General features: G+C 31.8%; 1 protein-coding gene across 1 annotated transcript; it reads left to right on the top strand.

Annotated features, from left to right (window-relative positions):
• Positions 1–1,185: 1,185 nt before the first annotated feature.
• LOC104112029 (L-ascorbate oxidase) lies at positions 1,186–10,840 on the top strand. Its single transcript, XM_033660216.2, has 5 exons — positions 1,186–1,584; positions 2,635–2,727; positions 4,360–4,572; positions 7,384–7,578; positions 9,620–10,840. The coding sequence occupies exons 1-5, from the start codon at positions 1,315–1,317 to the stop codon at positions 10,577–10,579; spliced, it is 1,731 nt and encodes a 576-aa protein (XP_033516107.1). The 5' UTR covers positions 1,186–1,314; the 3' UTR covers positions 10,580–10,840.
• Positions 10,841–11,628: the final 788 nt, after the last annotated feature.

The following is an 11,628-nucleotide window of genomic DNA, read 5'->3' on the forward strand; positions in this document are numbered from 1 at the left end:
TAATTTCTCACTATTTCTGACTAACTTTACCATTTTTCTTTTTCCTCAATTGTTTTGCAGTAATTCTCATTTTCATATAAAAGTTCGTGAAAAAATAAATATACCCTATTAATTTCTCACTATTTCTGACTAACTTTACCATTTATCTTTTTCCTCAGGGTTTTGCATTATCTCTCATTTTCACATAAATATTAAACAGAAAAATAAATATACCCTATTAATTTCTATATAATGTTTAGTTTCTTTCTTATCTATTTGCTGCCCTTTTCCTTTTTTGTGTTCAAATTTAAGTTACGTAACTTTAAAATTCTAGAGTCAATATGAAGGTGTGACGATTGAAAAATTTCTAAAAAACATATGATCAAAATTTTTTGTCCATACTAAGCTAAGGGATTAACGCCATTTTCTACATCTAAAAACAATTATGTTACATTATTATTTCTTTTAAATTCAAGTATTCCATATTAATTAAAATTCAAGTTACAAATACGCTAATTTAAACGGGTCTTTTCATATTTAAATAGAAATTTTTTTCCCAAATCCTTTCAGTCAAAGAATTTTATATATGATATCAACAGAATCATAAAGAGATGATAAAATCATGAAGAGTGTTTGATTAGTATTTTTTTATTGGAAAAAACACATTAATTAGTTAGCTACAATTCTTTTTCACAATAGTGTAAAGCGCGAATTTTTTTACTAATTTAATTTATAATGCATATCTGTTTATTTAATTTAATTTTGTTGAAAAAAACTTTTGTACAGGGAAGTCGAGATCTTTGAAATATAAAATCACACACATACATACACTCGATAATGTACAAGAAACCCCTAAGATTTAAACCCATTGGTATCTCTCCTTTATAAATTTATTAATATATTTTTTTCAAAATACATTTTAAAAATAGGTATGACTTTGCTTACCCCATCATCTCAAAAAAAAATATTGTATTACTTATATACCAAAGGCGGATCCAGAATTTAAATTTTAGTGGTTTGAAATTAAGGTAAATTATTGAATTCAAAATTAGTAACGTATACATATTCAACATATTTTTCAAGAAAAATATTGAATTTAATTTGAATTAAAACTAATGGATCCGCTGAACCACTAAACGCCTTACTCAGATATTTCCCTCTAAACCCTCACCCACCCCCTTATATATATATGCTCTAATATTACAACATTTTCCACAAATGAAGTACAAAGCTCCATTAGTGTGAGCTTTGTATACAACTCCTCTTTCTCCTCTTCTCTTTTCTTCTACTCTCTATTTATCACTTCATTCTACTTATTATTAATTAAAAAAAATAATGGCTTCCTTAGTCTTCTTATTCTTCTTCTTGTTGCCATTGATATTGCTTGAGTTATCTTCAGTAATGGCAGCAAAAACAAGGCATTTTAAATGGGAAGTTGAGTATATTCATTGGTCACCAGATGGTGAAGAAAGTGTAGTAATGGGAATCAATGGACAGTTTCCTGGTCCAACTATTAGGGCAAAAGCTGGGGATACTGTTGCTGTTCATCTTACTAACAAGCTTCATACTGAAGGTGTTGTCATTCATTGGCATGGAATCCGACAGGTTCGTTACAGTATAAACATTTTTTTTACTCTGTATGTGTCGTCCCTCAATTTGAAAAAGAGAATAAAAAGGATATTTAAGTTAATTATATAATCTCTCCGTTTTATTTTTCGTGAATCTATTTTTTTTTGATCCGTTCAAAAAAAATAATCTCTTTTTAAATTTATAAACAATTTAACTTAAACTAATTCTACCCTTAATGAGAAGCTTTTATAACACATATATACTCTGAGTCATTTTTTGATTTGTTTAGGAACATAAATTCCAAAAGTCTTATTTTTTATTTTTTCTTAAACTACTTGACAAATCAAAGTAGTGTATTTAACGTAGTTTAATAAGTTTTAGCAGCTAACTTTATTTGTTTCGATAACAATAAATATTTTTATGCTTGCTTTATATTTGGTTTGCTATAAGCAATTATGTGCTTTTAGAAGTCGTAACTTAACCTTTAAGAAAATGATATATTATTATGTTGTCCGGACTTTTCTAAAATATCGTCAGGTGGTGTTATCCAAAAATAGTGTAATTTTGAAAAATAAAACACGGGTAACATTTGGAGATTCGCGCAACATAGTTATATTGTTTCTAACCAAAACTTAACTCATACTAATTAGAAAGAGCTTATCTTGCAAGTATAAAAATTGATTATTCAAACGTTTTTCTTGTCCTTGTTGGTGTCCCAGCCACCTACAATAATAATTTTTTAAACTTGTAGTATAGAAACAGTGACATCTCTATTATTTGTGCACAGAGATAAATAAAGTTGAGTATAAATCTGCGTGGAACGTGTTTTTGTATTTTTATAGTATTAGAACTATATTTAGTATTAGTGTTAGGTTCAATGGTTCTTAATTTTAAAGTAAAAGGTGAAACAATTATTTGAGGATTTCTTTTCTTTTTTGAAAAAAACGATAAATATAGAAGCAGTGTGCGTCTTATTATTCGGTATATTTGTTTCTTTATTATCCATTTTTTTTAAATTTTTTTATTTGACTGACATTTCTTCTCTTTTCTTTTTCTATTTACCTTTAAATAAAATTTTAATTATAGATCGGAACACCATGGGCTGATGGAACTGCAGCAATTTCCCAATGTGCCATTAACCCTGGAGAGACATTTCTCTATAGGTTTAAAGTTGATAAGGTACATTCTTCTCCCTCTTCTTCTTCTCCTCTTACTAAATTTTCAATCTCACACACAATAATGACATATTCAGTATAATCCTACAAATGAGATTTGAAAAGTACAGTGTGTACGCAGATCTTACCCTACCTAGTGAAAGTAGATAGTCTATTTTCGACTTAAGGAAAGCGGAAACACAATAGTAGAGAAGCAATGAAAAAAAGAAACAGTAATAACATCTAGAAAAACAAGATAACAGAAGAAAAAAAAAAGATAACTCCAAATATAGGCTATTAGAATGAGATGACTCCTTAGCTCTCTCTCACCCCCAAGAATCGCACGCATAGGCTGACACTATAAGTTGAGGGGTCACCGGCACCCGAAAACTTTTACAAAAACTTCATATATATATATATATATATATATATATATATATATATATATATATATATATATATATATATATATACTTGCAAATGTCTTTAAAAATAATTAAATATTAGCATAAGCCCGGTACCAATCTTTATGAACGGTGCTAAATTTATATTGAATCATAGTGCCCGCGACCGCCTAGTCCGAGATCCGTCTCTGATCACACGTGCGAGTTTCCTACATACGGCTCAAGTGGAGAAATCCCTTTCTTTCACGCTTGGTAAGAGCTATGCTTTAGCCAAGCTTACTAGCCAAAAGTTACTGTGTGCTAGTTATTCTGCTGGTCTACTTAAAAAAAGATAAATAATATTAAATTATAAATAGAATAAAGCATAATTTCCTCTCAATGAAGTAATTAATTGATTTATTCTGGACTTATCATGCTACTAAGCTAGTGAAGATATTAGTATAATACCTCAATTTTATTTAATTTAGAGTAGGTCCAATTATCTAAAAGTTCACTAACTATATGAGTCTATATCTATGTTATCAAGTGGTACTTTTATTTTTATTACTTACTCTTTAACTTTTTGCCAACTTGCATTAGAATATTGCAAAAGTCGTCAGATGTGGTCTGACGTGGGAAAATGTTGTTTTATAATACTCAAAAAACAAAAGAGATAAAAAGATTCAAAAGTTCAAACTACAAAAGTGCTTTTGTTCTTGCACTTGGTTTAACTTAATTTGGGTTCAAATTAAAAAGAGAGATTATTATTTCATTCTTTACACTTTTTAAATAGCCAAAACGGACGTTCTTGCAAAAAGTATGATCTTAATTCTTAAGGCACTTCAATTCTAAAAGTAAAATACGAGCTATCAAGCTATACGACTTTTCAAAAACATTGTCGGATATATATATTCGGTCCTTCAAAAGTAATATATTTTTCAAGGACCCGACATGTACAATAGTAAAAAGGCACACTGGTGTACAATGCACTCCGTATTCATGTAGGATCCGAGGAAGAATCGCATCCTAAAGAGTGTGATGCAGACAGTATACCCTAATGCAAGCATTAATGGCCGTTCCCACGGCTCTAACCCCACCGTGATCTTTAGGTCACACGAAGACAACTCTACCATTTCTCCGAGGCTCTCTTTCCGACATATACAACAATAGTTTTAGAAAGTTCGAACAACATAGCTATTGCGCGGTCCGTATTTCCATGCATTTTCAATGGTAGTAATGCATATTGGATTAATTAGTGTGTGTGAAATTAACAGGCAGGGACATACTTCTACCATGGACACTATGGGATGCAGAGATCAGCTGGGCTATATGGTTCACTAATAGTGGAAGTTGGAGAAGGTGAAAAAGAACCTTTCCATTATGATGGAGAATTCAATTTATTGCTCAGTGACTGGTGGCACAAAGGTTCACACGAACAAGAAGTTGACCTCTCTTCCAATCCCCTTCGTTGGATTGGTGAGCCCCAGGTATGTATATATATATATGTTTTTTTTATATATTTATTGATTTCTTGTTCGATATCCTGTATCCGTATTAGAGCTCGAGTAAATTTGAATTTGAACCGGAAAGTCTCTCATTACAACAGTAAAATACCCAACCTATTTCTATAGGTGAGATCTGAAAAGGATCTTGGCTACACAGACCTTACCCTTACCTTGTAGAGATAGAGAGGATGTTTGTATAAAGTCCGTCATTGAAAAGTAAAATACTCCCTAAAGGAGATTCCGATCCATACACATAGCTAAAACCCGAGATTTCTGATTTAGGATAAATACTCCACTATACAACACTTATTGGTATATAAAATATATAGTCATATCATGATTGACAAATATATTTGCTGTAGAATAGACAAAATAAAAAAAATTTATAGTAAAAGTTTGGGATTTCAATATTTTTATACAGTTTATGATCAGTATTAAGTTCAAATTCTAAGAAATTCATGTCCAAAATTAATACAGAAACAACAACAACCCAGTATAATCTCATTAGTGGGGTCTGGGGAGGGTAGCTAGTGTGTACGCAGACCTTACCCCTACCATGAGGTAAAAATACTGTTTTCGATAGACCCTCGGCTCCCCTCCCTCCAAGAACTTCCCACCTTGCTCTTGGGGTAACTCGAACTCACAACCTCTTAGTTGGAAGTGGAGGACTCTTATCACTGGAGCAACCCAAATTAATACAGAAAGTGTAATAGTAATTAGTAGCATTTGTTATTTTACTCAGAAGTCACACGACCAACAATAGGATATAAGTAATAAACTAAGTATGACCATCATTTTATTACTTAATTTTGTCATTGAATTAGTTTAACTTTTATGTACTACGTGTGAAAAATTTTGAATCATCAAATCATCCACAATTAGCTTGTCACAAAAAAATTAAAATTAGTAACTTACAAAATAATGCAGCTTAAGTGCTATAAGTTGTAACTAAAATATATTGAAAAATTTAAAATTTATTTCACTATTATTTGTTTTGTTTACATTTTAAATTTTCTTTTTTTCGTTACTTTTTGTGTTTTTTGGCTTTTTGGCAAACTACTCCTCTTCGTTTGTTTGTCTCGCATCTTTTTCATGCACGCTTTGATCATTCAAAAGTTCAAATCACACTTTCAAAAAGTTTTGTTTCTTTTTTCCATAGTCAAATCAATCGCACACAGAAAAAGAAATCATGAAATTTGAGTAAACACTACGTTTTGAAAATAGGGACTTCAATGGACTTTTGCTCCCTATGTCTTTTTGAATGATGATGTCTTTCTCGTGCCATATTGTCAACGTCTAAGCTTTTGGAAACTTCTTAAAATGTAATCGTCTTTTTCCAGTATAAATATTTGATTAAAAGGAAACTAGTTCTGCCTAAGTTTTAGTCCATCTTCTATATCAAATACCGATATATATAGCTCGGCAACATTACAGATTATAATTATAATTAGGAAAAATCTCTAGAAGTTAAAACTGTTAAAGTATGCAACATATTTTGAAAGTTATTCGTTCTGCCTAGAGAACGAATTTTATCATAAACTAATCTAATATAGTAGTACATCTTCCTCTTACCTTTACTCTAAAGTTCGGAATAAATAACGCAACATGATAATATTTATTCGTTGATTGATTTATCCAAATCCTTCTTTTCCTCAGACTTTTATTAATTTCTTATTCTTGACTTTTTGAAGACCGCGTTTGACAGTAATCTCCTTTTAAGTTTTTTTTATTAATAAACTTTGACACATCTGATCGTCTTTTTGAGTGAAATAAATATTTTGAAAATGTATTTTGCCGTAGCTAACACGTATTGGTTTTTAAGAAACCTATGGGCAGTTGGCCCAAAAGGTGTTCATCACAGAAAAATCGCATTATGTATAAGGTCATATTTTATATATGTATTGTTTATCCTAAAATCGGATAACAATTAAATTTGTACGTGATTTTATGGATACATGGATTGATTTAACACAGATAATCAAGAATATTAGAGAAATGAGTTAAAAACGAAATAAACGATCAATCCAGTTGTAATGTTATGGCCAAGCCCGAACTCAGATTGAACAATGACCTCGCCCTCGATTGGACCCTCGGTTCGAGCACAATCCCGAATGAAGAACAAGATAAGTGAACAAGAATTTTATCAGTAGCTAAAAGGTAGAAAATAAACTTGTATTGTTTTGATTCGTGTGTTAAGCGTGTCTTGCAAAAGAAAAGCTTCCCTTTTATATAGTAGTAGAGTTTCATCCTTAGCATAAGTCTAAAAAAAAGTAAAGATCTTTCTTTCCTGCTAATTACTGATCCATAACCGACATCGAGCGAGATTCGCGCCGTGATATCCGGTTGGGTGCGAATATCATGGCCTCTATTCGTCGTGTGTATCTGTTTATCGTGTTTTCCGAGATCTTAAAACTCATTCTTTGTTCGGAGCGTGTTGCTTTATCATACCCGATGACGAGCACATCGTTCGCTTTTCCCGGATCTCGATATGAAGGGTCTTTAATCTCGATTACGAGCTCGTGCATCCGTGCCCTTCGTTTTCTCATCGGAAGATCTGGGTAGACATTACTCCCGATTTTACCAGTACACATATATAGTATTCTTAATTTATTACATAATTATGTAAAATTGTGTAGTTTGTTGCATGTATCTTGACAGTGTAAGTTCTAGTTTCCGAAATGTTTTTTATTGGTGGTATTAGTAAAATTATTTTTAAAATTTCCTATTTTATTTAAGATGTTCTAATTGGAAAAAAGTATGTTTAATCTATTTTTTGTTTCTGTGAAAAACCAGACATTGTTGATAAATGGGAGAGGCCAATACAATTGTTCACTTGCGGCGCAGTTTAGCAAACCACCACTTCCACAGTGCAAGTTAAGAGGGGGTGAACAGTACGCACCCCAGATTCTGCGCGTGCGTCCCAACAAGATTTACAGGCTTAGGGTTGCCAGTACTACTGCATTGGCTTCACTCAACTTGGCCATTGGGGTAAATATACAAAACTTTTTTTTTATTTTTATTATTTTATAAAAAGGGCAGTCCGGTGCACTGAGTTCTACTATGCACGGGATCCGGGGCAGGGTCGAACTATAAGGATATATTGTACGCAGTCTTACCCTATATTTCTGCAAGAGGCTATTTGCACAGCACGAACCCGTGACCTCTTGGTCACATGACAATAACTTTACCAGTTACGTCAACACTTCCCGTCTCTTTGTTTTTTTTTAAATAGTAAACATACAAAAGTTAACCTTATCTTTTTCTATATTATATTCTTTCCACTTTCCAAAAACGATATAGTGTTATAATTTTGCTATTGGATGGTAGTAGATTCTCTATTTCCCTTAGACGCTTTTTCGGGTGGAGCTATGGGGTACGGTATACAGTTGGAATAGTGGTGAAAGTGACAGAGTCCGAATTTTCGATAAGAGTTTCAAAATATACGAAAATAAATATATAAATAAGTCAAAAGTTTTTAATATATAGTATAGATATACATCTAAAAATTTGCAATCTATCTACATAATTTTTCAAACAAAGAGGCGTTAATTGACTTCCCTTGGACAAGAATAGCTCTGCCTCTTGGCAGTGGATCTAAATAGTAGATTTGTAGGTTTGACATAATTAACTGTTCATATCGAAACTCTACAATGTGTGCAAAAGATAAATATGGATAATATATTTTTAAAGTATTCAACATGAGTGCGATATATTTTTAAAGTATTCAACATGAGTGCGATAATATTTTGAAAAGTCTGAACAACATAGCCTACAAATATACAATCGACCAAGCATGATGCAATTATCATTACGAGTTCTTCCATATTAAATTTTAATAGCTATATTTCCTCTTTCATTTAAAAAAAAAAGAAAATTAATTCTTACATGTGGGGGTGTACAAAGAAAATCGATAAACCGCATCAAACCATTATCCGAATCAAACCGGAATAAAAATCCGACTATAGTTTGGTTTGATTTGGTTTCGTGTTGGAAAAAAAACCCGACCATAATTGGATTGGTTTTGTTTGGTTTTAATTAAAAAAAAGTCAACCGAAACCAAACCAGCCAGACAATACATGTATACAAGTTTTAAAAATATTATATATATAAAAATATTTATTGTAATGTAATTTATAAATACTTCTTAAACATTTTCATAGTTCTCTCTTTTAACGTATTATCTCAAGCTTGGACTTAGAATTTTTGAATAGTCAAATATGTTTTATAGCCCATAAAAGTTAGTAACTCAAATAAAGCCCAAAGCAAAATTAAATCAATATTAATGCTAACAAAAAAAATTCAATTCAATACTAGGAATGAAAATAGCGTTGAATACCTATTTTTTTTAGTTTTGCGTCAGTTTAGATAGTTAAAATACATAACTTATTTTTTTATGGTTTAGTCATGTAATTAGTACTTAATACTTATTAGTCGTACTAATTTTATCATGACTTAGTACTTTTAGATTATGTTCATTTTTGTTATGGCTTATTTTGATTAGCAATATTTGTTTTATGCGATTTCATTATCTTTCTTGTTGAATATTTTAGTACAATATCACGATTCATCTCACATTATTTTGTGTTATTTCTTGGGGTAACATCTTATATAATGTTTATCCTACTAGGACCAAAAAAATATTTGAAGCACAAGTTATATGTTTTGTGCTATATAGAAAATCGAAAAATCCTAGAAAATCGAAAAATCAGAGAAAAATCGAAATTAAAAAAACCCAACTTTTATTAGTTTGGTTTGGTTTATAGATTTAAAAACGAGATACAATTGGTTTGGTTTGGTAAATAAAAAACCCGAATCAACCCGACCTATGCACACCCCTTGCTTACATGTATTTTCTCTATACTGTTGTGCTTATTGTGTTCTTGCTTAGAGCCGAAGGTCTATTCGAAACAGCCTCTCTACCTGCATATGGTAGGGGTAAGGCTGCGCACTCTTTACCCTCCGCAAACCCTACTTGTGGGATTACACCGGGTATGTTATAATTCTTACATGTATTTGTGTTTATATATAGGGTCACAAGATGGTGGTAGTAGAAGCAGATGGAAACTATGTTCAACCATTTTCAGTACAAGACATGGACATTTATTCAGGTGAAAGCTATTCAATTCTTTTCAAAACAGATCAAGATCCTACCAAAAATTATTGGATTTCAATAAATGTAAGAGGAAGAGAACCAAAAACACCTCAAGGCCTCACCTTATTAAACTATCTTCCAAATTCTGCATCCAAATTTCCAACTTTACCACCACCTATAGCACCCCTTTGGAATGATTATAACCATAGTAAGTCATTTTCTAACAAAATTTTTGCCCTAATGGGATCACCTAAGCCACCACCTCAACACCATCGTCGTATTATCCTGCTCAATACTCAGAACAAGATCGATGGTTACACGAAATGGGCTATAAATAATGTGTCGTTGGTCTTGCCAACGACACCTTATTTAGGCTCGATTAGATATGGCATAAACAACGCGTTTAACGCGAAGCCTCCACCGGATAACTTCCCTAAGGACTATGATGTCCTAAAACAAGCATCAAATTCTAATTCTACATATGGTAATGGTGTGTACATGCTAAAGTTCAATACTACAATTGACATTATCTTACAAAATGCAAATGCCTTAGCTAAAGATGTTAGTGAAATTCATCCTTGGCATTTGCATGGACATGATTTTTGGGTTTTGGGATATGGAGAAGGGAAATTTAGTGAAAAAGATGTCAAGAAGTTCAATTTAAAGAATCCACCATTGAGAAATACTGCTGCGATTTTTCCCTTTGGTTGGACTGCACTAAGATTTGTGACAGATAATCCTGGAGTTTGGGCTTTTCATTGTCATATTGAGCCACATTTACATATGGGAATGGGAGTTGTATTTGCTGAAGGTGTTCATCTTGTCAAGAAAATACCTAAAGAAGCTTTGGCTTGTGGTTTGACAGGGAAAATGTTCATGAGTAACATGCATAATTAACTCTTGTTAAAATAAAATTTGGTTTTTGACAAGTTTAGATAAGAGGGGAGTTTTTTTTTTTTTTTTTTTTTTTTTTATGATTTTGTAATTTAATTTCGGCTGTCGATGAAGGTGAGAAGAAATGTGTAGACAATGTTGTGATGTGGTTATTTCTTTGTGAGTGTGACTATACTATTAAGAGGTCAATGGCCTCAAGGCTGTTTGGAAAAATGTATTTCACTTGTGTATCTTGGCCATTATTCTAAGTTTCTTTTGGATTAAGATTATGCATTTGTGTATACTTTAGCCATACAATATTATTCTGTTTGATTGCAAGGTGACAGTTCAAATTAAGCAAAGGTAAAGCATTAAGTGAAATAAAGCACATTATTCATGATATTAAGCATGCACATAGAAGACCATATAAGAAAAAATAAAACTAATTAATCAAAGGGGTTTTAATTTGGTTCTCTCTAATGTTACAAGTATAATTCCTCTATATTACTGGGTATGTTTGTTGTTGTATGTTGTAGTTGAGAATCTTGTGAGAATAAAATTCACATTATTACATCAAGTCAAGAAAAGAACAAAACTAATTAATACAATATCTTAATGCATGAGCTATTATTATTCCAAAGGTGGAAAAGATATCCAACAAAAACTACTAGTCTCAGTCCCAAACACTGAGCAACTACAAAAACGATATAAAGGGTGATGTTTTAGACGCGCTTCTTAACATAAGCAAAAATAGTCAGAAGAGCTTTGATATGAAGGAAAAACTTGGTATTACCTTGGCTAAGCCCAATCTCGGTGTAGTTTAATATGTGATAGCAGGTAACTAACTTGCTGTGCATAGAACTTAAACTTTTTTCTGTTTTCCTGTCATAAAATGTAATTCCAGGTAGAAGTATTGACATTCATTTGTCTGCTATAGCTGAACAAACCTACATTTGTTTGTGGTCAAAGTTGGGTTTTCTGTTTTAAGAAGCTAATGGTGTTATGGTATTTCTTTAACTTTCTTTCAAGAAAATCCTATAGCAATACTGAGTGTCAACAACAATCATTTCAGA

The sequence above is a fragment of the Nicotiana tomentosiformis genome, chromosome 11 (assembly GCF_000390325.3).
Source record: "Nicotiana tomentosiformis chromosome 11, ASM39032v3, whole genome shotgun sequence".
Lineage (NCBI taxonomy): Eukaryota > Viridiplantae > Streptophyta > Magnoliopsida > Solanales > Solanaceae > Nicotiana > Nicotiana tomentosiformis.

Bases quoted from the DNA above. Each gene is read 5' to 3' on its own strand.
- LOC104112029 (XM_033660216.2), top strand. From the start codon at position 1,315: ATGGCTTCCTTAGTCTTCTTATTCTTCTTCTTGTTGCCATTGATATTG. The intron at 1,585-2,634 runs GTTCGTTACAGT...TTTTAATTATAG, and splicing joins ATTGGCATGGAATCCGACAG to ATCGGAACACCATGGGCTGA. The intron at 4,573-7,383 runs GTATGTATATAT...GTGAAAAACCAG, and splicing joins GTTGGATTGGTGAGCCCCAG to ACATTGTTGATAAATGGGAG.